Source organism: Pristis pectinata, chromosome 22 (genome assembly GCF_009764475.1).
Source record: "Pristis pectinata isolate sPriPec2 chromosome 22, sPriPec2.1.pri, whole genome shotgun sequence".
Taxonomy (NCBI): domain Eukaryota; kingdom Metazoa; phylum Chordata; class Chondrichthyes; order Rhinopristiformes; family Pristidae; genus Pristis; species Pristis pectinata.
The window spans coordinates 15,925,582-15,952,104 of record NC_067426.1 but is presented as its reverse complement, the minus strand read 5'-3'; the positions used below and the strand labels follow the sequence as shown (position 1 = coordinate 15,952,104).

At 41.0% G+C, this 26,523-nt stretch overlaps 1 protein-coding gene across 1 annotated transcript in view; it reads left to right on the top strand.

Annotated features, from left to right (window-relative positions):
- LOC127581681 (AT-rich interactive domain-containing protein 1A-like) overlaps nt 1–19,493 on the top strand; it is a 101,384-nt gene extending 81,891 nt beyond the window's left edge. Inside the window, exons 13-20 of the mRNA XM_052036295.1 lie at nt 2,050–2,182; nt 2,665–2,837; nt 7,942–8,074; nt 9,080–9,184; nt 9,724–9,817; nt 11,669–12,461; nt 13,818–13,948; nt 16,661–19,493. Coding sequence (XP_051892255.1) covers nt 2,050–2,182; nt 2,665–2,837; nt 7,942–8,074; nt 9,080–9,184; nt 9,724–9,817; nt 11,669–12,461; nt 13,818–13,948; nt 16,661–18,358 — 3,260 coding nt within the window. The 3' untranslated portion in view covers nt 18,359–19,493. The remainder of the gene's footprint in view (nt 1–2,049; nt 2,183–2,664; nt 2,838–7,941; nt 8,075–9,079; nt 9,185–9,723; nt 9,818–11,668; nt 12,462–13,817; nt 13,949–16,660) is intronic.
- The last annotated feature ends 7,030 nt before the right edge of the window (nt 19,494–26,523 follow it).

The following is a 26,523-nucleotide window of genomic DNA, read 5'->3' as shown; positions in this document are numbered from 1 at the left end:
AATTCTGTCATTAGGTTTCCAGACTGTTGTTAGATTTCAGAGTGTATCAAACATATAACTGAACAAGTAAAAAGCATTTGTAGTTAAGGTTAATTTGTCAGAAAAAGTATGCATTTTGACTTTACAGTTCATCAGGAAAAGTCAGAATCAAAGTGCAATGATAAACTCCTGGGCAGATGGTAGTCTTAGTATGGAGTTTGGATTTGTTTACCCTTTTGGATCACTTGTATTGACTGTTGTGTGGTTTTTGCTCTAGTTTTCCTGACATCTTATTGTAAATTGCTCCATTTCCTTTACCATTCTCAGTCCTTCCTCTTTAAGACTGCCTTCCACTGTAGTGCTAGTAAGTCATTTTATAACTGGGATCCAAGTGTTTCCTCATCTCTCTAAAATATAGCATTTGAACTCTAGGTATCTGGGTTATGAGGGCCATCGTATGTTGTCTATTTATATTATCCATTGTATTTCGATTGGAGGAAAAACTGTGCAGTGCGTTACCATATATAAGACAAGATACTGGAAATATTCAGCAGGTCTGCATTTGAAGAGAGAAAAAGTTAATTGAAGCATGCTCTCTGAATGAGAAATGCTGGGGCTGAGGAATTGCTGTGTAGTCCAGCTGCTGTCGTGTATTGGAGGCTCAGCATTCCTAGCAGCTGAATTGTTCTATACAGGCCACCTCTCCCTGCTGCTTTAAATGTCATCAGAGTCTGGGAGAGTAGATTATTATAGTAAATTTGATATTTGGTTGAACTCTTAATTTCGTTATCCATTCTGCTGGCTGATTGAACGAGTCGGTGATTTGACTGTGATGAAGTCTGCCCTTACATGGGCATTATCTGTGTGAACACTGCACAGAGGATTGTATGGGAAAAGGAAAGAATTCCAAGAATGTCAGCCCTGCCCACTGGCTTATATGACATTCCAGCTGACTGCTTTGCATGTTGCCATCCCAGATTCCCTGGAGATAGCCTGGAGTTGATGAATGGGAAGCGTGTTTAGAAACTGAATGAAGCAGAGTTCAGTCGCCTGACTGCAATGTAACCTAATTCCCATATTACACAGTAAGGGGATCCCAACTGCATTCTTAAGGCAGTGACAAGTCACTAAGCAGGAGGGGAATCCCCTGACTGAGCAGGGTGAAAAGGTGAAACAGGGCTGGGTGTAAATAAGGCTAACCTTCTGTTGACCTTTACTCACATTTAATGAATAGCAGTGTGAATCATCAAGACTATTGTAATACCTGAGAGCGTAGAATGATGAACGCAGTCTTGTACACCATTCACAGGAGTCTTTTATCTGAACAGCACCATCCATGACATGTCACAATATTCTCGTGTCAGAGGAATGCAAGAGAATAATTATTAACACTGTTACAACTTTCAGTGGTTTCCCCCAAATGAATAGGATCTGAACATAATTAAACCAATATACAATTTTTGAGAGTAATTATTTTACTGTGTCATTGATTATATTTGAGTTAATATCTTCCAGAACTGAGCAATAGGTTAGATCGTTGTTAACTCCAGACCTTGCGCCCCCTCTCACAACAACCCCTCTCTCAGTGAAGTGACACCCAGTCCCCCAAAAAAAGATCCCCTAACTAAACAACTTGGCCATTCCCCCCCACCCCCATATACCCTGCCCGACCTTTGCTCCCTACATCCACCACTCTTTGGCCTCTGCTCTCTTATTTCCCTTTCCTCTCTCCACCAGTGAACCAACACAAAGATCTCTAGGTCCACCTTCCCCATCCACCAACCTTTCCAGCCCATCTTCCCCCCCCCCCCCCCCCATTCACCCCTGAACCCCACACTCCAGTCTTTTCCCTCTGCTAATCTTGCCTCCCTTTTTCTCAAAGCCACTTCCCCTCTCACTAGTGCCCCACTTACTCTCTCTCGACCCTTCTCATTCCCCATGGTCCTGTCCCTCTTCACCCTGCTCTCTCAGCCTCTTCTTGGCATCTCGCATAGTTTTGTCATGGTTTATCTTGTTCCTGGGCCATTATCTCCCTGTTATGACAAAGGTGGTCTTTTGTTTTTATTGCAGCTGGTTCAGGTTCCCTGCAGGGCCCTCAGACCCCTCAGTCCACCAGCAGCTCAATGGCAGAAGGAGGAGATTTAAAGCCACCAACACCCGTCTCAACACCCCATAGCCATATGCAGCCAATGCCAGGATCCAGGTAAGTAAGGTTGTCATGAAAGGTGCACCAGTGCTTATTGAGCAATTGCATTGGACTTCTCAATGTAGTCACATTTCCTGGAACTGTGATTATGGGCAGCTGTAGTAGTGATCTATTTGTGTTTACTTCACTTCTTGCTTCATTCATTCCCAAAGCAGAGGCTGGTAGGGTGAGGGCTGGTGCCAGATTGGAGCTGGTAACTCCGAGGAAAGTACATTAGAAGGCTATATCATGAGTAGAGGACAGGTAAAATTACAGACTGCTTTTATGATGCAGGGCCAAGTGTAGTTGGCAGATTTGAGTGATAGACAGCCCATGAAATGGAGGATGTGACCGCAAAGTTAAACTGATTGCTTTTCCTATTACCCCTTACTAATCACCATTATTAACTAAAGTCATTTGTTTGTCATTTGCTGTTTAGGAAAATTTACCAGCTTATAAGAGATCTATGTTTATCTAATTTGTGCTTTGTTAAAATTCAGAAACAACTCTGTGAGTGTCCAGGATCCATTCGCAGACACCAGTGACCCAGCTTTCCAGAAGAGGACCACTGTTTCTCAAAACCCAGCCTACCCACCCAGCATGAATACCACAGACTTAATGGCCCGTATGCCATATGAACCGAACAAGGATCCATTTGGTGGGATGAGGAAAGGTAGGAATAGTTGAGATTATTCCCTGAAATGGAAATGTTGCACGAAATGACAGATGAATGTTGCTTACAGGCTGAAGGTCTTTTTTGCCGCTCTCTTGGAGAGGTATTGGTCTTGTAATGCACGGTAAATCACAAATCTTACAGATAGTGGTCATATTTTTCATCTGAGTCACATTCAAGTTCATTGCTTAAAAATCAAGATGTACAATCTGCTTGGATATTGGATGGAACTAAGAAACAAGAAGGGCCAGGAAATATGAGTGAGCTTACCGTAGAGGCCCCCAGTAGTTTTGTGTCGGGAAATGAATCAGGATAGGAGAGATCAAAGTAATCACGAGAGTTCAATTTTTAAGCAGACTAGTCAAACCATATTTGCAGTAGTACTAATAACAAGGTACTGGAATTTATTCAAGATAGTTTGCTAAATCCGTAAGTTGAGGTACTAGGAATCAGACGCTATTAAATTTTAGTATTGTGCAGTGAACTGAGTTAGTTATTAAGAGCTTTTAAAAACACAAATTGCAAGAGACTGATTTTACTGAGTTTGATAGTGATTTAATTAAATCCAAAGCTAGGGTCTTAAATATGATCAAAGTATACTGAATTATCCAAAGTAAATTGGGAAATGGGATTTTAAAAGCTTAATAGAAAAACAAGGAATGTACAGTAAAACTGATAATTCACTATCCAATCAGTTGGAAATTCTGATGGCATCCGACACCCCATGCACTAGCCACAGCCCTGGTTTCCACACTCCTCTGAAACTTACCAGGTTCACTGGAACGTTACTGTATAACATTTAAAGAAACATGAATTAAAAGAATTAATAAAATAACATCTGGTAGTCCTGATCAAATCCAGACACCACTACCAAAATCCTAAATGTGCTGTATTTGAAGAAGTAATTCATAATACAACAAACATATACTTGTTTTAGAAATAAAAATCTCAGAGGAAAAGTGGTTCTATCAACATAGTGTAAGATTAGTGGAAGCAGCTTATAATGTTGTTGTAAAGTACCCTCTGCTATTTAACAAGATCATAGCTGATCTTCTACCTCAACATATTCCCACACTGTCCCCTTATCCCTTGATTCATCTAGTATTTAGACATTTTTTAATCTCTGTTTTGAAAGCAATTGATGACTGAGCCTCCAGAGCTGCCTTGGGTATGGATTTCCAAAGATATACCACCTTTTAAGTGAAGACATTGCTCCTCAGTTTGATCCTGCTTAGCATATCCCTTTGTGACAATGATCCCTAGTTCTAGACTCCTTAGCCAGGGGAAACATCCTGCCCACATCTACTCTGTCGATTCCTCCAAGTATTTGTATATCTCAATTGGGTCATTTCTCATTATTTAGAAACAGAGACTGAGGCCTAGCGTACTGGAGCATCTTCTAGTACAACAGACTTCCCATCCCAGGAATCAATCCAGTGAACCTTTGCTGCAATTCCTGTATAGCAAGTATATCCTTTCTTTAGGATGGGCACCAAAATTATAACAATATACCAGGTGTGGTCTCATCAAGATGCAATGTAATTTTGTAGGACATCTCTTGGTACTCAAATCCTCTTACAATAAATCTGACTTTCTATTCATCTGCATGTTAACTTTCAGTCATTTATGTGCAAGATCACTCAGGTCCCTTTGAATATCATTTAAAAAAAATACTCAGCATTTCTGTTTCTACTGGTTTGGATAACCTGGTATTTTCTCTACCTGCCATATTCTTGCTCACTCATCTTGTCTATATTGCCTTATAGCCTCTTTGTATCCTCATGTCTTCTCACATATTTGCTGGATTTTTGTATCATCAGTAAACTTGGAAATGTTAGCACCTCCTACAGATTGTTGATACAGATTGTGAAATAGTGTGACCCAAGCACTGATTCCTGTGGTTTTCATTAATCTCAGCCTGCCTGCCCAAGAAGGACCTCTTCATTCCTACTGTTTTCTATCTATTAACCAACTCTCAATCCACATGCTCGAGCCATCTTCAACCTCCTCTATAGGATCTCATTGAAAGTTGTTTATAAATCCAAATACATCATATCCACATCTATTCTACTGGATATATCCTCAAAGAACTCCAGTAGATTTGTCAAGTATGACTTCCCTTTCATAAACCCACGTTGACCCTGCTCAAGTATTTTCCAGCAATTTCCCAACAATTGATGTCAGACTGTGGGTTGGTAGTTCCCTGTTTTCTCTCTCCCTCTCAAATAGTAGGGTCAGATTTGATATCCTTCAATCTGCAGGATTTATTCCAGAGTCTATAACATTTTGAAATGTAGTAACTGGAGCATCCACCATCTCCAAAGCCACCTCTTTCAAAGCTTTCTGATGTAGACTTGTGATTTATCAATTTTTAGGCCCACTTGCTTCTCTTGTATTTCTTTACTAATATTAATTCCTTTCATTTCCTCATTTGCACTTGAGCCTTGGTACACTCCTTTATTGGTCTTCCATGAAAACAGACACACAGTATTTGTTACTTCCTCTGCAATTTCTTTGTCCACTATTATAAATTCTCTCTGTCTACAAGGGACCCACACTGTCCCTAATTACTTGCATATAAAAGCTCTGTCTGTCTTATTGCAATGCAGGTGGTGGCCTGTGCCAGCTCTGAGCTGATCTATCCAATTGGTACCACTCCTTTTTCCTTTTTCCCTGTGGCTCTGCACCTTATTACCTCTCTCAATCCCATCAATTTGCCACATATACTGTAAGAGTGGTTTACAGTAGCCAGTTAAGCTCATGGGATGTAGGAGGAAAACTGGTAGAAACCCATGCAGTCACTGGAAAGATGTGTAAGCTCCCTAGAAATGGAACCAGAGGTCAGGTTCAGACTTGGAGTTGTGAGGCAGCAATGTTAACTATTTATTATCATTTTTGATTTTCTTTTCTTTATCGATTTTTAAAAAAAAATTTTTGGTTACCCTTTGAATTCCTTTTTTAAAAAAACCTCCCAAGGTGACAATGCACACCACACATGCAGCAGGTGGTAAGCAAATCTCAATAGTCAAAATGCTATTTCACCCCTCATCCTCACGTATTTACATATTCTTTCATGTGGGTGATGTTGATGTCAAACAGCAACTATAATATTACATTTCAGTGGTTGAACCAGACAGTTGTGGAACAAGTAGCAGAGTATATTACAGTGATAGCTTTGTGTTTGCTGATCAGCCATTTTAGTTGTGTTTCATGGCCTGTGCTGTGTGGTTTTGGTTGAATATTATTAATTTTCCATTTGAGTTTTGTAAGAGTTAAAGCAAGATCACAGCAACATTTGGACTGTAATCTACTGCCTTTATTTTTTTAGTTGTTTGGACGTTATGAACGCTTTAGTGTTCCAAGTTTCATGGGTATTTAAGTTGAATTATAAGGCCAGAAGGCCATGTGATTTGAAGCAGTGGTGTGTGTAGTTAGATCACTCCACTTACTTTGGGATTGCTGCTTTGCATTGAATGACTATTTGAAAGAATAGTTACCAGATCTGTGCAGCCACCCAAATGTCTTGCACTCACCTACACATTGCAGAAGGGCTAGCACTAATGTTTCCTATCCTTTAAGTTTCTGGACCAGATAGACCCTTAATTTCACCTTGGTTGCTATGTCTTTCAGTGGTTAAAGACCATTAATATGGGGTTGATGCCCCATCTTACCTTGCTGTGACAGGTAAGAGTGGTGTTGTGTTACATAAGTGTTGTGGCAGAAAATGTTACCATTGGGGGACACTTGATACTCTTAAGATGGATTGCAATGACTGCATTGGGGAGATTTGGGTTAAGCCTCCATTTCCAGAAATATTTTTCTTTAGTCCTTAGATCTCCATTCAGGATAGATTTTGTCATTTAAGGTGACTGCTTTCTTTTACAAGGGAAAGGTTATCTGGATATGCAGATCTGGGAGGCGTGTTGCTTGAACTGGGTACTGAATGTTGCAGAAGTCCATGGTTGAGGTACTGGGTGAGCTAATTTGTTACCATGTTCATGGCGGGAGTCTGGTGCAGAGGATGATCGTTGCGAGCATTGAGGTCCAGAACTGTGATCTAGACCATCAGAGGCTAATGGGTCTGAAAAGCCTTGGGTTTCTTTTGGAAACTAGCTTTTGTGTCTTGTTGGAGCCAAAGGAGGATCACAGCAACTTCATTTAAATTAATTCATTGGCTTTTTTTTTAAAAAGACAATGACGTATGGGATGATTCGGATTTTAAGTTGAACAAAATGGTGCCATGGCCTTAACCTCCCTATAAGCTATGTATCGGTCCATGATTTTTATGATGCTCGTGGCTACAGCAAAGTTTTGTCCTTACTGAGCATCCTGCACTATGATGTGCAATGCTACCATTGTCTAAATTGGATAGATGGAGGTAGACCGAGCATCTCAAAACTCATGAGGTATTGTGGACTATCAGGTTCAGGCCAGCTCCCAGCAGAACAGTTACATTCTCTATATTTTCCTACAGCCCTACAACTTATTTTCTCTCGCATGCCCATCAGCTGTCCTTATTCTTTTGCCACTTACCTACACCATAAAGCAATTTACAGTATCCAGTTAACTTACCAAGCACATCTTTAGGATGTGGGAGGAAACCAGAGCATCTGGTGGAAATGTGCCACTTCCACACAAATGGCGACAGAGGTCATGGTCAAACTTGGGTCTCTGGAGCTGTAAGGCAGCATCACAAACTGTAGTGCCGCTATACCACTCTTGTTGCAGCTTAGAACTTTGTTCGAAACAGTTGAAATGATGTGCAGTTAATAGAACTAAGCAATCTTGCAATGGACGAATGTAATAATAAAGTTTTCTCATAATTTCAGTTCTAAATAGCTTAACCTGTATTTTGAGATTGTGGCCCCTAAGTGTTAGGCTCCTGGGTAGGAAATTTAAAAATTGGGACCACCAAATCCAAAATAAAGATTCCATCTATTACTGTTTTGAAGACAAAATGCTTTGGAATTCTCTGGATGTTTAATTGAACATATTCATTTTCAGAAGTTGGGATATGGAGATAATGTAGGAAAGTAGAGTTGAGATAAGAAGCAACAGAGCAGGCTGATTTTCTCTTCTGTGTAATGAATCTTTCTGTCAACAGCTCCTGGAACAGATCCTTTCTTATCATCTGGACCCTCTCCCAATACTGGAATGGGAGACCCTTACAATCGCCCTCCTGCAACAGGAATGGGGCCACGGCAGCAGTATGCATATGGATCTGGATTTGAGAGGAGGTAAATGTTCACAGAATTCAAGAAGTTGGGATTAGCAAAAGCTAAAATACTGTGCTTGGAACAACATTTCTATGAATTTACTTTGAGTTGACAATTGCTAAATGATAATCAGTTACATTTTGCTTTTAATCTATAAAGTTGAAGTGATTTCTTATATACTTAAAGGTACATGTCCAATAGGTTTATATTGGATTATTCTGTTTATTCAGACTCATCATTTTATATATTCATTTATGTAATCTATTATGCTTCCTCAGTTCCAAGTAAAAACAACCATAGCTTATTTGCTTTTTTTTAAATTGCTGTACCTTTTCAGTCCTGGAACTATCCTCATTAATTCAGTGCCCTCTCCAATACGATCATGTTTTTCACATAATGCAATGTGGTAACCAGAACTGTGCACAGTGCTTGTTGTGTTCCATTCAGTTGTAACATATACTTCCTGCTCCTAGATTCTTTTTCATGGCTAATAAAGGAATGCATCCGATAATTTTTAACTACCTTATTGACCTGTCCTGCTACCTTTTAAGGATCTGTGGACCTACATTTCAAGGTCCCTTTGTTCCTCTGTGCTACTCGGTATCCTCCCATTTATTCTCATGACTTTTTGCACCTCCCAAATGTATTGCTTCACCCTGTGGACCAAATTCCTTTTGCCTCTTTTCTGTCCAACTGACGGAACTGTCTATATTTTCTGGCAAACTGAAGCTTTCTTCCTCTCTCTAAACCACACAAATACTTTTTGTCTCATCTGTAAACATCTCTACCATGTCCTCTTTAAGTCTAAGTCATTAAAATATATTACAGAAGCCAAAGAACCATGTATGAGTTGTCTACTGTTAGCAGCCATTGGTTTTGCAAGATTTATACCCAGAGTTTTAACTTTCCAACTCTTGTGATCAGGTGGTACTGGAACTTCATGTATCTAGAGTGCTTCTACCCTGCCCCCTCAACCACTACCCCCAAGTTTCATCTTGTGCTTTTTCATCAACCTTATTTATTCAGATCAGAACATGGAATGGGTCCAGAGGGGACAGTACAATCTAATGTGGTGTCAGTGAATGCAGATTCCAGCATGTATTCTCCAAATCGTTACCCAGCTCAGCAGCGGTGAGTGTAGAACATTTAAACTCTTTCCTAAAGGCTGAATGTTTTGCCTCCTAACTTCAGAATTTTTAAATAATAAATCTCTGCTGAATGTCATGTGTTCTAGATAATTTGCATAACTGGAGGAAGAGGGCGAACAAGTAACTGTTGGAGCTAATATATTTCTTTAATTCTCCTTTTGATTACTTAACAGCCTTGGGTGGTATTTTTGCCAAACCAGTGTGAGCCTTTGTTGGCGACTAATTCAGATTTTCATTGTCAATCAGCCATAGACATACGTTTGGAGCAGTGTGGTGCTCAACCCAAATACAATCCTTTTATAAGTCTGGAAATTTCTGCACATGGTTAAAAGTTCTGAAGTGTCCATGGTTGGCGATGTTTCCCAGCAGGCCAATTATCACTAGATAGATCTGCTCCCCACTTCCTACCAAGAGTTAACGTTTCCAATGGAAAACTGGTGGGACTTGTTTTTTTTTTGCTGTGTAGTGTCTATAGCTACTAATTTTGATTTTCTCTTGCCTATCCATGACCTGTAAAACCAGGCATGATCCTTATGGAAGCCAGTACTCTGGACAGGGAGCTCCAGCTGGACAGTCATATTCCAACCAGCAACCTGGAATGTTTCCGCAACAGCAAGTAAGTACCATGGTCTTTTGGGCAGATAAATCCAGTATGGAATTCTGACTCTTTCAAAAAGAAGTCGGAAGGTGAGCCTCAATCAAATGGCTCCTGTTTTAAAATGTTAGTGTTTGCTGAAACATTTGAAACCAGTTGTCTGCAATAGTTGGTCATCTTGTGATGTACTTCACTGTCAGTGCTTAAGTAACAGGCTTGTAGGTCGTTTATGGCTGTTAGCAAAAAAAGAGCAGAGGAAACCTGATCTACATTAGTCGGGCTAATCCTCTGTGAATATCTTCTGATCTACACAGAGCCATCTGCACTAGTGTAATCTGACTTTCAGGAAAAACTCTTGGCCATTAGTTAATCCATTATTGCTGAATTTCTGAGTTGGATATGAAATATGTCTGAGTTGTGTATCTCTTTCCATCAGTTCACATGCTGATTCTGAAATGCTCTGCAATTACAATGGAGCATGGATGAAATGAGTGGAGGTAATCCACTTTGGACATGAGAAAGACATGGGAATATTTTAATGCTCAGAAACTGATTTGTTATGGAGGACTGAATAGGTTTAGGTGCTGAGTTTTATGACTCACTAAAAGCTGGTGCATAGACAGGCGGAGCAATGATCAAATGCTCATCTCAAAGGAATTGGATAACAAAGGGGAGGAAGAGTTACTTCAGTTGTACAGAGCATCAGTCGGGCCGAATCAAGATTATTGAATTTTATTTTGGAATACTCACCTGAGGAGGGATGTATTGGCAATGAAGAAAATACATTTAACCAAAGTTTCAGATGTTAAGATGAGAGGACAAGATGCATGAGTGCAGCTTGTATTTCCTTAAATTTAGGCATTTGAGGGATGATCTGAAGTATTTAAAATGATAGATGCATTTGATATGGTGTATATCAACCAAATTAGTGATGGGGTATATAGAAAGGGGATATAATTTTTGTAAGTGAAATTAAAATGTACCTTTTTGTTTTATACAAAGGGTGATAGAAATGTGAAAGACATGCCCTAAATAACTCTGCTGCAGTTTAGTTGAAAATTTCAAGACTGAAGTTAATAGAAGGTTGTGCATTGTATTGAGGGATACAAATTGGAAGTAAATAATTAAGGTTGAGAGACCTTGTTGTGCTTTACAAATATAGGTGTAGTAGAATTTTTAATTGACACATAATGCTTGGGGTGCAATTCACCAGTTGCTTGCTTTCTACCAACCTGCTAAAGGATATTATTCACAGCTCAGCGGAGTGAACTAATCATTCAGGAGAGAAAATAAAGCCAAGCCTCAAAGCATAGCCAAACCCTCTATAAATGTAAACAAGAATTTCTTTAGAGCCCAATTTATACATTGGGGTTCAGGGATGAAATTGCTGGTCCAATTCTTAAATGGCTAAAGGTAATGAAAATTGTTATGTCTTTCCATCAAAATAAGATAAAGATGTCTTTATTAGTCACATGTACATTGAAACACACAGTGAAATGCATCTTTTGCGTAGAGTGTTCTGGGGGAAGCCCACAAGTGTCGCCATGCTTTTGGCGCCAACATAGCATGCCCACAACTTCCTAACCCGTACATCTTTTGGAATGTGGGAGGAAACTGGAGCACCTGGAGGAAACCCACACAGACACAGGAGGAATGTACAAACTCCTTACAGACAGTGGCCAGAATTGAACCCGGGTCACTGGCGCTGTAAAGTGTTACACTAACCATTGCACTACCGTGAGGTTACCTGATTAAATGATCTCTGCATTGCACGGATCCTTGTTTAGTTTTAACTATCAGATTTTAGGCTGCTAGAATCATTTTATTTGTGGGAAGTTTAAGAAGTCTGAACATTCTTGTCATTTTTATCAGAACTTCAAGCGACAGATGGATGGAACATATGGGCCTCCAGCCAAGAGGCATGAAGGTGAAATATATGGAATGTCCTACTCAGCCCAGCAATCACAGCAAGATATGTATAACCAGTATAGCAATGCCTATCCAGGCACTGATCGCCGGCCAGTCCAGAATCAGTTTCCATTTCAGTACGGCAGAGAGAGAATGCAAGGTCCCCCTGGCACAGCCACTTCGCAGCCTGTGCCCCCACAGATGATGGGAGGTCCATTGCAGTCACCACCCGAAGGACCACAGGGGACAGTGTGGCCGGGGCGAAATGACATGACTTACAACTATCCCAACCGACAAGGTCCTGGGACTCCACCTCAAGCTCCAGCATATCACAGCATGAATCGTTCCGAGGAGATGATTGGACCTGATCAGAGAATGAACCATGAAGGGCAGTGGGCTTCCCATGTCAACCAGCGTCAGCAATCTTTCACCCCCGCTGCTCCTCTTCCACCAATTACAAGACCATCACAGTCTACCTACCAAACTCCTCCATCAGTGCCAAATCATATTTCGCAAGTGTCCAGTCCAGCTCCCATGCAGAGACCATTGGAAAACCGCACCTCACCTAGCAAATCACCATTTATCCATTCAGGAATGAAGATGCAAAAAGTTGGACCCCCCATGCCTGCATCCCATATTTCTGGACCCTCTGTGCAGCCGCCACTGATAAGACGAGACATTACCTTCCCTCCAGGTTCAGTTGAAGCATCTCAACCAGTCCTGAAATCTCGCCGGAGGCTCACCACTAAGGACATTGGTAAGTGGTGGAAAATGGTTGTGTTCATTGCTCAGGTCAAGTAGACTGGGAACTTTTTGCCATTTCAAACTGAAGTCCAAGCAAAATGGAATTTGGTGTTTTGTTGTAAATTGGTGATTGTAGGTATTTTTGAATATAATTTTATATAATTCATTGGAGCTTTGCTTAAATACGATACATAGGGTAATGGCATAATCCAGTCTGTGCTTATGGTCATTCTGGGTAAACTTCACAGAGTTCCTGTGTGTTGTGCAACTCTGACCAGTGGCTTGCTGTACCTTTAAGTGTATATGCTGTTGTACAGTTGGCTTGCATTTGTGGCACATCCTATTTTCTGTGAGTAGTTTTCTATAAATTAATGTTTTAATTTGAGTTGAATGGACTGTGAACTGACTTGGATTTTGCTGCTTTAGCATCTTAGTCTTAGTGACTGACCCTTTCTTTGATCTCCCTCCATCGTGGAACTGCCTGTAGGTCTGGATAACATTTCTGATTAAGGTTATCTGGCTCAGTGCTGCTGCAGTAAGCCTGAGCCTGTACATATACAAGGCGAGATGTGAAATCAGCAGATGAGCCCAAAGCTCTTCGAATTTTTCTTCCCTGTAGCACTTAAATGTTCAACATTTCAAGAAAAATTAGTTGTGGAGCAGGTGTGGTACAAGGGTTCTGGGAAAAGAGGCAGCACAGGTACAGTGGGTCAAATTGCTGCCTCCAATACCACATCCCATCGGTTGACCAGACAAAGTACAAGTATTAATACCTTATTTATGAAGAAGTTTTAAGTTACCTAGTGGAGTGGTCAGCTGGGTAAATTGAGAAATAATCTAATCATTCTGAAATTGGATTTCAAGCTTGTGGAAGGTAGAGGAAAGTGGAGTTTGAGGTTCTGAGAATTGAGTTAAAATGGAGATGGAATGATGTGTTTTCTCAATGTAATGATTTAAAGAGAAGGGAAGGTGTAAAAATGAAGCATCAATGGTCTTGAAGAGAATGCACAATTTTTTTTGAGAACCTTTTGGTCATAATTGTTGTGATGTGCAATGATAATGTAGCCACTTCCACACACTCGGATGAGAGAAGAGCCCTATCCATGCTCTGAGTGACCCACGCTGAAGAGGGACAGGATCTGATCATTTGAAAGAGTTTGGGATTGAAATCTGATGTGCGAGATGGTTCCTGCACATTGAATTAAGGAATGATCTTTGTAGCAGGACTGTAGCTTGACCATCGTATGAATTAGGGAAGGAGAGGAGAAATGTTTCAAATGCCGTATAATGCACGGGTTGGGTATGTGTTAATATGGTAGGTTTTTCCCAGATCGTGGTTTCAGCATCATTCTTTATGTTCCATTCCCAGGCACCCCAGAGGCTTGGCGGGTGATGATGTCCCTTAAATCTGGCCTCCTGGCTGAAAGTACATGGGCCTTGGACACCATTAATATTTTATTGTACGATGATAGCAGTGTAGCCACCTTCACATTATCTCAGGTAAGTAAACAACACTCAAGACTGAAAATAAATCTTGCAGACATGGAGCAGAATCAGGACACTCAGGATTAGAGTTTGAGATTGAAATCTGACATACGAGTTAATTTCAACACTGGGTTAAAGGATCATTCCAGTGCCTAGGTGCCTATCCAGATAGAATAAACTTATTGCAGTAGTGCCTCCTGGCATTAACTGACTTTGGATGGACTCAAAGCCCAGTCAAAACATGGGATTTTAAAAATGAATAAAATATTTTGAAGTTTCGGTGTCCTCCAAGTGCTTTGGCTACAACATGTGCTTTTTTGCTACCCTCCTGATATTTTTGAAGGCTCGTACATCTGAAGTATTAGCTAGAAATTTGGCTCTTCAATCTGATGTGTTTAACATTTAAGCTGAACTTAAAATTCTCTGCACTCCTTGGTGCAATGATTCCTTCTATGAACTGTTTTGGGACATCACACATTTGAACCACATCACCAGCAGGCCCTCTGAGTTATCATGCTGTGCCTTTATCCAGGAACTATATTCTTTAAAATCTTGTCCTGCTGGTGAATGAATGTGGACCATGCATTAGAGAACCAGTTATGGAGTGCCGGGCCAGGCTTGGTAGGGTCGAGGTAGAAAGAAGCTTGAGGAGAACTTTGAAAAGCAGGGCTGGAGTGTGGTTACTACTCTATCCTGCCATTCGCTATCCTTTCCAATGAAAATGAATGAGGTTTGTTCCTCTCCACATCTCATTCTTTGATTTTACTTTTGGTTCTTAAAGCTCTGACGTTTGGTCTTGAACGTTATGGCTTAATATATCAAGTGATTATTTCATAGAAATATTTCATAATCGTGGTTGTGAGCGAGGGTAGTTAAGTGGCATATTTTTTTTCCCTCTAGTTAGGCAAAAGTGATCTCTGTGTTGCCCATCAGAAACCTCATCTGGAATTCCTCCAGCCTTGGACTGCTTGTTTACTGCTTCTGGTTCTTCAAACTGTTCATTTCATTCAGGTCACAAGATAACTGGTGTAAAATGAGTTTCAACAGGTTTGGTGTTTAAAGCTTGGGGCTGAATCTCACTGGGGAAGACCTGAGTGAGCTTCACTGAGAATGATGCAAGACAGCTATGCCCATGATAGCTGTAAATGATTTGTTGTCAAAATAGGGAAATTATTCCATTCTGAGGGGCTGATTGATGTCTGACCTTAACGAGAAAATAAACTTGTATGACTTGGAGTTGGATTTCTTTGGCAAGTCCATACATTAGGTCAATTTGCAAGTTTCCTCCCCAGGTAGGAAGAAAAAAATGCAATTAATCTGGTCATTCAGTATTACTGGTAGAGCTAGAAACAATTTACAGAACCCAATCAGTCCATTATCTCTCTATTGATGCACTTGTGATGCTACATAGGGGTTAAATTTGTCAGGTTTAACCTTGCAGGCAACGTTGAGAAGACCTTTTTAATAAAATTATGAGGGGTCCTTGACTTTATAAAACAGAGTGCAAGAATGAAGGCTGCTGTGCTTACACTTCAAATTAAAAGTTAAACTTAAGCGTGGCGTATTGTGTCCAATTCTGGACTGGTATCAGGATGAAGAATGGCAGTTTTCAAAGAGACTGGGGAAACGAAGGTTGTTCTTGGAGCAGAAAAGGTTAAAGGGAGATTAGATGCTCTCCAAGCCATAAAGGTTTTTGACAGAGTAAGTTGAAATCAGTTGTTTCCATTGACAAAATACTTGCTAATCAGAGTACATGCATCAAAAATAATTGGCAAAAGAATCAAAAGGGAGTTGAGGAACTATTTATGCAGCATGTTGTGATCTAGAATATATGGCCTTGAAAGATGTTGAAGCAAATTCAATGCTAACCTTTCAAAAGGGAATTGGATGTATACTTGAAAGTGCAAAATTTGAAGGTCTTGGGGGGGGGGGGGGGGGGGGGGAGGTGGGGGTTGGTGGTGGAGGTGGAGAGAAAGCAAACAAATGGGACTAATTGGATAGCTCTTTCAAAAAGCTCACAGGGACTCCACAAACTGAATGGTGTCCTGTGCTGTTTGATTCTATGAACACTCGCAGCAGGGTTTGCGTGAATAATGACCTCTTAAGCATTGCCTATGAATTTGTGTGCCAGTGAGAGCCTGTGCCTTGAGAAAGTGAGGTGAAATTGAAAAGAATACAGTAAAACTTCCTAAAGTAGTTAATGAGTAAAACTGGTTATAATTAGTTTTATTCAGTATTCATTTATGCATTAAAGCTCCGTAAGTGTCACTACAGGATTGTTGCGGCTCTAATCTCTTGAGCCTCAGCACAGTGTCCGTGCTTCCAAGCTTTCTCTTTTGTCAATACAAAGAGTTTTGCACAAGCAAAATGCGACTTGACTTGGAGTTCTATTTATTCATTTGGGGGATGAGAGTATCCGCTCCCTGACTACCCTTGAGAATGAGGTGGTGAATAATTCTTCTGGTTGCGTGCCACACATAAGTGGTTGAGTAGGGAGTTCCAGAATTTAAACTAGTGATGTCAAAAGTACAGTGATATATTTGTGTAGCAGGTAAAGTGTTGACTTGAGGGTAATCTGATCACCATGGGGTCCCAAATCTGCCTGCTACTCTTGTGCTGGTTGTCCCAGGACTGAAGTTAACAGGCACCAAGGTGAGGTTTTACTGGAGCCAGCTCCACAATGTTTGTCTGTGCTTGTCGCCTCACCTCTTGTTTTTTTTTCCCTAGTTACCCGGATTCTTGGAGCTCCTGGTGGAATATTTCCGGAGATGTTTGATTGAGATATTTGGAATTCTGAAGGAGTACGAGATTGGAGATCCTGGCCAAAAGACACTCCTGGATCCAGAGCAGTTTGGGAAAGTAAAAGAACCATCAGAACTTGAGGCAGAGGAAGACGGGGAATACATCAGTGAAGAGGAAATGGCAGCTAATATAACTGAAGATACAACAGCCACTGAGAGTACAGAAGAGAATCCCAAGCACGTCAGCAAGTTTGACAGACTTCCGGTGAAAATGGTTAGAAAAGCTGATCTGTTTGTAGTGGATAACTCTGATAAATTGGGCAGGGTACAAGAGTTTGACAGTGGTTTGCTACACTGGCAGATTGGGGGAGGTGACACTACGGAACACATCCAAACACACTTTGAGAGTAAGACACAGGTACCCCTGCGAAAACGAACCATGACCCATAAGGGATCTGCAAAAAGGTACACAGCTGAAAACAAAAAAGGGACAGAAGGAAACATTGAGTCAACAGTAAATGGTGAGGAGTCTGAGAAAAGCATAACTGCAACCATGGATGATGTTCTGTCAGCGAGGCCTGGCTCCTTGAACAAGGAAGCAGTTAACGGGTCAGTAGAGGGGAACACAGATAACAACAAGTTTCCTTTTGCTATTCATCAGGCACAAAATCATAAAAATATCAAAATTCTCGAGGATGAGCCGTGCAGCCGGGATGAGGTGCCATTGTGTATGATGGCCGACTGGCAGGACTCTTTAGCGAAGCGGTGTATTTGTATATCAAACATTATTCGCAGCTTGTCGTTTGTGCCTGGGAATGATGCAGAGATGTCAAAACATCCTGGCTTACTGCTCATTTTGGGCAAGCTTATCTTGCAGCATCATGAGCACCCTGAACGGAAACAAGCGCCATTAACATACGAGAAGGAGGATGAGGAGGACGAAGGTGTAAGCTGCGATAGTGATGAGTGGTGGTGGGACTGTTTAGAAGTATTACGGGAAAACACTCTTGTCACAATGGCCAATATTTCTGGGCAGTTGGACCTATCTCTATATCCAGAGAGTATCTGCTTGCCACTTCTGGACGGATTGTTGCACTGGGCTGTGTGTCCTGCAGCGGAGGCCCAAGACCCTTTCCCAACGCTAGGCCCCAATTCAATGCTCTCTCCCCAAAGACTCGTCCTGGAGAGCTTGTGTAAACTTAGTATCCAGGACAATAATGTGGACCTTATCCTGGCAACGCCTCCATTTAGCCGCTTGGAAAAACTTTATGGGATACTGGTCCGGCTCATTGGGGAACGAAAAAGCCAGGTGTGCCGTGAAATGTGTGTGGTACTGTTGGCAAATCTGGCTCAAGGAGATAGCCTGGCTGCCAGAGCAATTGCTGTTCGTAAGGGAAGCATCAGTAACCTACTGGGCTTTTTGGAGGATAGTCTGGCAGCCACTCAACTCCAGCAGAGTCAGCCCAGCCTGATGCACTTGCAAACTGCACCTATTGAGCCAACAAGTATGGACATGATGCGGCGGGCAGCCAAGGCCCTGCTAGCAATGGCAAAAGTAGAAGAAAACCACTCTGAGTTCACGTTGCATGAGGCACGACTGCTAGATATCTCTGTATCGCCTCTCCTGAACTCTCTGGTTACAAATGTAATTTGTGATGTACTCTTCATGATCGGCCAGTCATGACAGCTGTGGGGACCTTACTGTGTGTGTGCGTGAGTGGAGATCTTTGAATCGACTGTTTCTGTCTTTATTTATGCAAAAACCACCTCTGTTCCCAAAACTTGCCCCACTCATTCTTAATAATGGAAGGATATTGTAGTCATTTTGATCAAGTACCGGGGGGGGGGGAAAAGATGAATGTTTGCTGCCTGTGTATAAGTCAGAAATTTTTTAACCAAAGTTGCTGTCTCATTTACAGCGAGTTTGGGAGAATGCCTCATGCTCAGGCATCCCTCCCTGGAGGGCCCTGCTTCAAAATTTTTATGGTAAATTTTGGAAGCTAAGTGACTTGGGAAATCTTTGGTTCAGTGCTGTGCTCTTGGATTGTAATTCAACCACTGGAAGGTGGCTCATTAGAAGCTCTCGTGTACATTATACAGGAGACAGCCTACACATTAGACCCTAAGCATATGTAACCTTTGACCAGCTGTAAACAATATTTCACATTGAACAATGCTGGTTTGGCAGCGAACTGTAGTTTTAAAACATTTTTTTAGTTTACAGTAAACGTGAAAAAAAGGCTTTTCCCCTTCTCAAAGTATCGTGTGTATCTACAACACCTCCCCTTGATTGTATGGACTTTTCCTCTTTCACTTCCTGACTGATTTTAAACTGCAGCCACAGCCCCTGAGCTGTGATTGTATATAGAAGTTGTACAATGCACATACCCTCAAAGTTGGTTGTTTTTTTCCTTCTCTCGTAGAATGAGGTTTACAATTTTCATGACATGGTCAAGCAAAAAGTGATAGCTTTTATTTCCATCGGCCATATCCTGCGAGGGTAATGTACAAGTTTCTGTATGTATAAAGTTGTGCTCTAGTTCAAGGAGAGCAACAGATCACGTTTTTCCTTTATAATCAAGGTGTGGAAAAAGTTTAGGTTCAGTTGAAGCTCACAAAAATAATGAAGAAACACAATTTGAGATTTTTCAGTGCTATGAAATCTGCATATTTGTATTTCAGACAATGTAGCTAAAACTTGATGTAAATTCCTCCTTTTTCCTTTGGCTTAATGAATATCATTTATTCAGTATGAAATCTTTATACTATATGTTCCACGTGTTAAGAATAAATGTACATTAAATCTTGGTAAGAGCTGTGGAGGTTTTCGTTTAATTCCACAGGTCTGAAGGAATACTTCTCTAGATGTCTATGATAAATGCACAAGGGATAAAGGTTGAAGATGATACCCTTTGGACCACTGGACTGCACTGTCAACTGGGCCCTGCCTGCACCATTGTTTGCATGCCAGCATCTGGCCTATAGAAAGAGCAGTTGTTAGGTGCCTACTCCTTCACACATACAGTTTCTTCTGGAATATATTTGGAACTCAAATGGAAGAAGCTGCAATACTTAGATTGAAAAAGGGCTGTGAATATCTTGGTGAAAGCTTCAATAAGTACATTGGATTTTCAATAACTGTTGATTTTGGACTTTGGAAATCACTTGGGGAGGATACTTCTCCAACTCAGACACCTAGAGAATATGATAAAAAAATAATTAGCAGAGAATCAATAAATGGATCAGATGGCAAAGTAAATAGTTAGGAACTACGTACATGAGCAGGGCTGTGACAGCTCCAGTATTTTGTGAGCATGGGATTTGGCTCAGGTGTTCACTTTCCATAGTTAAACAGATTGTTGATGTATGCTGTCCTAGGTCACAAATGAACGTGAGAATTTGAGCAGCTAATAACTACCCCGGTAAAGGTCTTGTGGATTAATTACCAAGTCACTGCAATTGTAGTATTTGGAGACCCTTAAACTTGACATTTACTAGCCATTGCTCGCTGCTCATGAGAACGTTCTGTTCTCAGAGTTCCTGGTAGTATTGAGCCAATTCCTGTCGGTCCAGTGTGGCAGGCTGCTCTCATCAGTCTCCATACAAGGCAACACCGACTCTCAGTAAGAAGGATATATTTAAAAAAAGACCATTGAATATGGAGCACAGAGATGAGTAACAGCCCAATGAGCCTGAGCTTGGCTATATAGAACATCAAACATTACAGCACAGTACAGGCCATTTGGTGCATGATATTATGTTGACATTTTATCCTGCTCTAATATCTATCTAAGCCTTCCATTTCTCTGGCATTCATGTGGCTATGTAAGAGCCTCTTAAATGTCCCTAATGTATCTACCCCCACAACCTCTGTCGGCAGTGCGTTCCACGCACCCACCACTGTGTGTAAAAACAAAAAAACAACTAACTTGCCTCTGACACCCCCCCTTATACCTTCCTCTAATCACCTTAAAATTATGCTGCCTCATGTTAGCCATATACTACACAGGTTTCTTCCTGTTTCATTTCCCTCATCTCAGTGCTTGAGCAGACCTTGCTATTTTTCCTGAGAAATTTTGTCATCAGGTCTATGCAGTGTGAAGCCTAAACTCATCAGCTCTAAACTTATGTGTGACCATGTTGAGCAGTTTTGGCATGGGAGGATGTCACTATCGTGGAAGTAGCAGGATAAAGTATGTTAACACTTGTGTATTACGGAGATTTTCTACTTTATATCCTTCCTCTCCCCCCCCCCCCCCCCCCCCCCCCCACCCCTGCCCCATAGAGAGGGGTGATTTTTGCTTTTATATTGAATCACACCAATCAAAATGGCCCTCATTTAAGCACCAAATGCTGCCCATATTGTAAATATATTATTACTGAACCTGTGATCCAGGGATGTGGACTGATCTGGATACATTGGTTCAAATCCCTTCACATTAGTAGAGGATGGATTTAAAATATTTGATACTTTGAGCACAATGCATTACACAGCAAGAGCTGGCAACTGGGACTAGCTATTTTTTTCTAGTAAGGATGCAACAGGTTGAATTACTTCCTGTGATAAATTTCATCTTGAATGTACACATCTGAGAATTAATTGGAAACACTTGGTTCCTTGGAATCATAATAGATGTTGAAGACTTGGGTAAAGCAGCTAACTGGTACAACCCTATATCCCATTCTAGTGCTTCTGATTATATATTAAAGTATGTCAGGGCAACAGACTTCACCCGGATGTACAGACATCACTCAGCTGATACTGAAATGGCAGTCAATTGAAGACAAAAGATTGCAGATACTGGAATCTGGAACACAGACGCATACACACAGACACACAGACACACACACACACACACACACACACACACACACACACACACACACACACACACACACACAGATAGAACAGTAATAGTTTCCTTTGTCCTCACGTTTCACGCCTCCAGCCTCCATATCCAACACATCATCTTCTGCTGGCTCTAATGTGATCCCACCACCAGTCACATCTTCCCCTCCCATTTTCTGCTTTACTCAGCAACCACTGTCTTCGTGCCTCCCTAGTGCTATTATTCCTGTCCCCTGGCACTTGCCCCTACAACCAAAAGGGGTGTAATACCTCCTCCCTCACCACCATCCAGGTACCTGAACAGCCCTTCTAGGTGAGGCAGAGACCTGGTCTATGGCATTTGTTGCTCATGATGGGACCATCTCAATATTGGTAAAAAAAATTAAGCCCAGAGTAGGTGACTGTTTCACGGAGCACCTGTGCTCTGTCCACAATGGATATCTCAAGCTTCCAGTTGCATATCATTTTAACTCTCCCACTCCCACACCGACCTGTCTGTCCTCTGCCGACCTGTCTCTCTATTGCTGCGGAGAGGCCAAATGCAAATTAGAAGAACAACATCTCACTTAGTATGAACATTGAATTTTCCAATTTTGGGTAACCCACACTCCCACATACACCCATCCATCCACCTAGTTTTCTTCTTGCTTTGTTCATTTCTCCCATCTCCCCACCACCTCACCTGGTTCCACGTGCCCATCATTCCTTCCCCATTTGGTTCCACCTATCACCTACCAGCCTCTATTCCACCCCATCCCCCTCCTATTTCTATAATGGCAATCTTTCCTTCTCCCCCTGAATCCTGATGCAGTCTCAACAAATGCTGCTTGACCAGTTTTTTGTGGCAGCCAATTGAGTTGAATGCTTTGCATTTGCTTCAATTACTGCCAAAGTTCAAAAGTTCTATTAAACAACATTGCTGAAGCTGGCGTGTGTATTCCAGCTTCAATATTCTATGTGTAAAGATCATTCCATCTAAATTCAAGTAATACCAAGTCCCTTCCAGTGAAAAATGGATGAGGCAAAAAAACAACAGTCGCTCTTCACTTCAGTGTTTTCATTAATGATTCAGCATTTATGAAAGTATCATGTGTTATCACACGTCGTTTGGTGAAAACCATTGAACTTCGTCTGTCACCTTAAGCACTCAACAAACCAATGCAGTTGGGTGATGACTGCTGTCCAGTGAAATGCATAGCTGAAGAGATGATTTCTGAGCTGTTAACTGTAAATAATTGAAGGGATCATTTTCTTAATGGGGATATATACTGATTCTCATGTGTGTTAACTTTGGCTTGGATCTAATCTTGTAGAAAATGTATTTAGGCACAGAATATTTAGAATTTTCCAGATAACTTGTCATCTAGAAGGTGAAGTGCTTAATGTAATTGCCCTGCACGCTTCAAATCAAATGTCAATAACAAGCTTTAACATAGACTGAAGGGAAAGGAGCAACACTGGGCATTAGAAGTCTGTTTTTGACAAAATGGACCCTTACTTGTCCTGCAATCTTTTTTGTTCATCTCGCAGGATGCAGGCAAGACTTCTATTTACTAGCCATTACTTGCTGTTCATGAGAATGTGACAGTATGCTAATTGCAGAAGTAAAGATCTTTTTGGAATCCAGGTCCCTTTGCATTAAGCTACCTGGACTATAAAGCTTGATTTGGCTAATAGTTTAATAGAAGAAATTTAAGAGAATTTAAGAATTTAATAGGAGTATTTTTCATTTGATTAATAGTTAAATAGAAGAAGACAATGAAGAGAAGTTTTCTTGGATCATCAGGGGAATTGTGCAGGAAGGTTGTATTGAAAAGGAGAAAAAAAATTAAGGCACATAGGATCCATGGAGACATGGTAGGATTCAAGATTGGCATGGCAATTGGAGATAGAGGGGGGTTATTCTGACTGGAGGTCTGTGACTAGTGGTGTTCTGCAAAGATCAGTGCTGGAACTTTTGTTGTTTGTGATATATTTGGACAGAAATGTAGGCGGGCTGATTAGTAAGTTTGCAGACAACACAAAAATCGGCAGAGTTGTGGATAGTAAGGAAGGTTGTCAAAGCAGGATATAGATCAGTTGGAAGTGTGAGCTGAGAAGTGGCAGATGGAGATTAATCTGGACAAGTGTGAGGTGTTACACTTCAGGAGGTCAAATGTAAGTGGAAAGTATTCAGTAAGTGGCAGGACCCCTGGGACTATTGATGTACAGAGAGATCTTGGGGTGCAGGACCATAGCTCCCTGAAAGTGGCAACACAAGTAGAAAGGGTGGTAAAGAAGGCATACGGCATACTTGCCTCATCAGTTGGGGTGTTGAGTATAAAAGTTGGGAAGTCATGTTGCAGCTGTATATAAAAAAAAATTTGGTTAGATTGCATTTGGAATATTGTGTGCAGTTCTGTTTGCGGCATTACAGGAAGGATGTGGAGGCTTTGGAAAGGGTGCAGAAAAGTTTCACCAGGATGTTGCCTGGATTAACTATAAGGAGAGGTTGGATAAACATTGATTTTTTTTTGTCCGGAGCCTTGGAGACTGAGGGGGTGACTTACTAGATGTGTATAAAGTTATGAGAGGTGTAGATAGGTTAGATAGTTGGAGTCATTTTCCCCAGGGTGAAAATGTAGGATACTAAAGGGCATAGTGTGGGGGAAGGCAAGTGGGGAGAAAGTTTAACAGAGATTTATGTGGCAAGTTTTATTTTCATACAGAGAGTGGTAGGTGCCTGGAACGTGCTGCCAGGGGAAGTGGTAGAAGCAGATACATAGGGGATTGGCAGAGATAAATACAGCAGAACATGAAATTTTTTTTTAGATAAAATCAGAATAAGAAAGGAAAATATATGGTTAATCTATAGTGCAAATATATACAATATAAACAAGATTTCATAGGTTCAAAGCTTGCAGAGCGATCTGGACCAACTGGAAAAATGGGCCAGAAAATAGCAGATGGAATTTAATGCAGACAAGTGTGAGGTGTTGCATTTTGAAAGGACAAATCAAGGTAGGACATACACAGTAAATGGTAGGGCACTGAGGAGTGCAGAGGAACAAAGGGATCTGGGAGTTCAGATACATAATTCTCTGAAAGTGGCATCACAGGTAGACAGGGTTGTAAAGAAGGCTTTTGGCATCCTGGCATTCATAAATCAAAGTATTGAGTACAGGAGTTGGGATGTTATGGTGAGGTGGTTTTAGACATTGGTGAGGCCAAATTTGGAGTATTGTGTGCAGTTCTGGTCACCTAACTATAGGAAGGATATCAGTAAGATTGAAAGAGTGCAGAGAAGATTTACTAGAATGTTGCTGGGTCTGCAGGAGTTGAGTTACAGGGAAAGGTTGAACAGGTTAGGACTTTATTCCTTAGAGCGTAGAAGAATGAGGGGAAATTTGATAGGTTTACAAAATTGAAGGGGTGTAGACAGAGTAAATACGAGTAGGCTCTTTTCACCTAGATTAGGAGAGAAGTATGAGAGGACATGGCTTTAGGGTGAAAGGGGAAAGGTTTAGGGGAACTTCTTCACTCAGAGTGGTGGGTGTGTGGAATGGGCTGCCATCTGACGTAAATGCGGGCTCACTCTTAAGCTTTAAGGATAAATTGGATAGATACATGGATGGGAGAGGTCTGGAGTGTTATGGACTGGGTGCAGGTCAATGGGACTAGTGGAATAAAGTTTCAGCACAGACTAGAAGGGCCGAATGGCCTGTTTTCTGTGCTGTAGTGTGCTATGGTTCTATCGATAACTGCAGGTGTAGTTAACTACCTGTGATTGAAATGCTATTGCAGTAATGGGGAGCTGACTGAATAAAGGGAACTGGAATGGGTTTTTAGGTATTCTTGGATACAATGTGTTCAGTAAAGATAGGAAAAAGAGGGGGAATTGCAGCATTGATTAAGTATTGGAGAGGTAGGATATCCCAGAACAATCAAAGAAAGAATCCATTGGAAGTGCAGAAGATTGGTGGAAACATTCAGTAGGTCAGGCCACATCTGTGGAAAGAGAAACTTCAGGTTGAAGACCCTTCATCAGAGTTAGTTTCAGGTCTCCAGCTAAGTTTTCTGTTTTTATTTCAAGTTTTGAGCATCTGCAGTTATTTAAAGATTTCATTTATCACAATTGGAACATGATAGAGATGCAATGACAGCAGTGGAAAAAATTCAATATGCTGCCAGCTGACAAGAAGGTCATTGAATAAATTAGTAGGGAAATTGGAAAAGCCATTGAATAACAATAGGGAACTTCAACTATGCAAGTATAAACTGAGATAGCGATAACAATGGGCAAAGGATGGAGGAATTTCTGTATTGCATTTAAGAGAACTTTCTTCATCTGTATGTTTCTGGCTTAATGATGTTGCTGGACCTGGTTCTGGAAAACGAACCAGGCCAAATGCACCAAGTATTTGTGGGAGAACACCTCAGCAATAATGAACATAATATCATTAGACTTGGAATAACTTTGGAAATGATGTATTTCATTGAGATAAAAATACTCAATTGGAGAAGGGCCAATATTTAATGGGATGAGTGCAGATTTGATGAGTAAATAAGAATCAAATCTTGACAGGTAAAACTAATTAAAAATAGGAGATGGAGATGTTTCAGATCCTGTCTCTGTACATTCCCATGAGTGAGAAGGCTTGGAAAATTAAAGTCAAAGCTTCTTGGATGATCAAAATGATAATGAAATTGGTAACAAAAACATTTAACAGATGCAAGTTGTTAATATAAGGGAGAGCCAGCTGATTACAAAGTTTAGAGGTGAAGTTAAAGTAAATGAGGCAGGCGAGAGCATGAGAAGAGTGGTCATGAAAGGGGATCCAAAAATGCTCTGTAGGAATATGAATAGGAAGACTTAGAGGAGAGGTGGGGCCAATGAGGGATGTAACGGAAAATCTACTCAGAGGTGGAAGACGTGGCTGAGGTACTAAATTAATATTTACATTTGTCTCTTTCAAGGAAGATGTACTTGAGATTTTAGATGGGCTTAAGCCTAATATTAA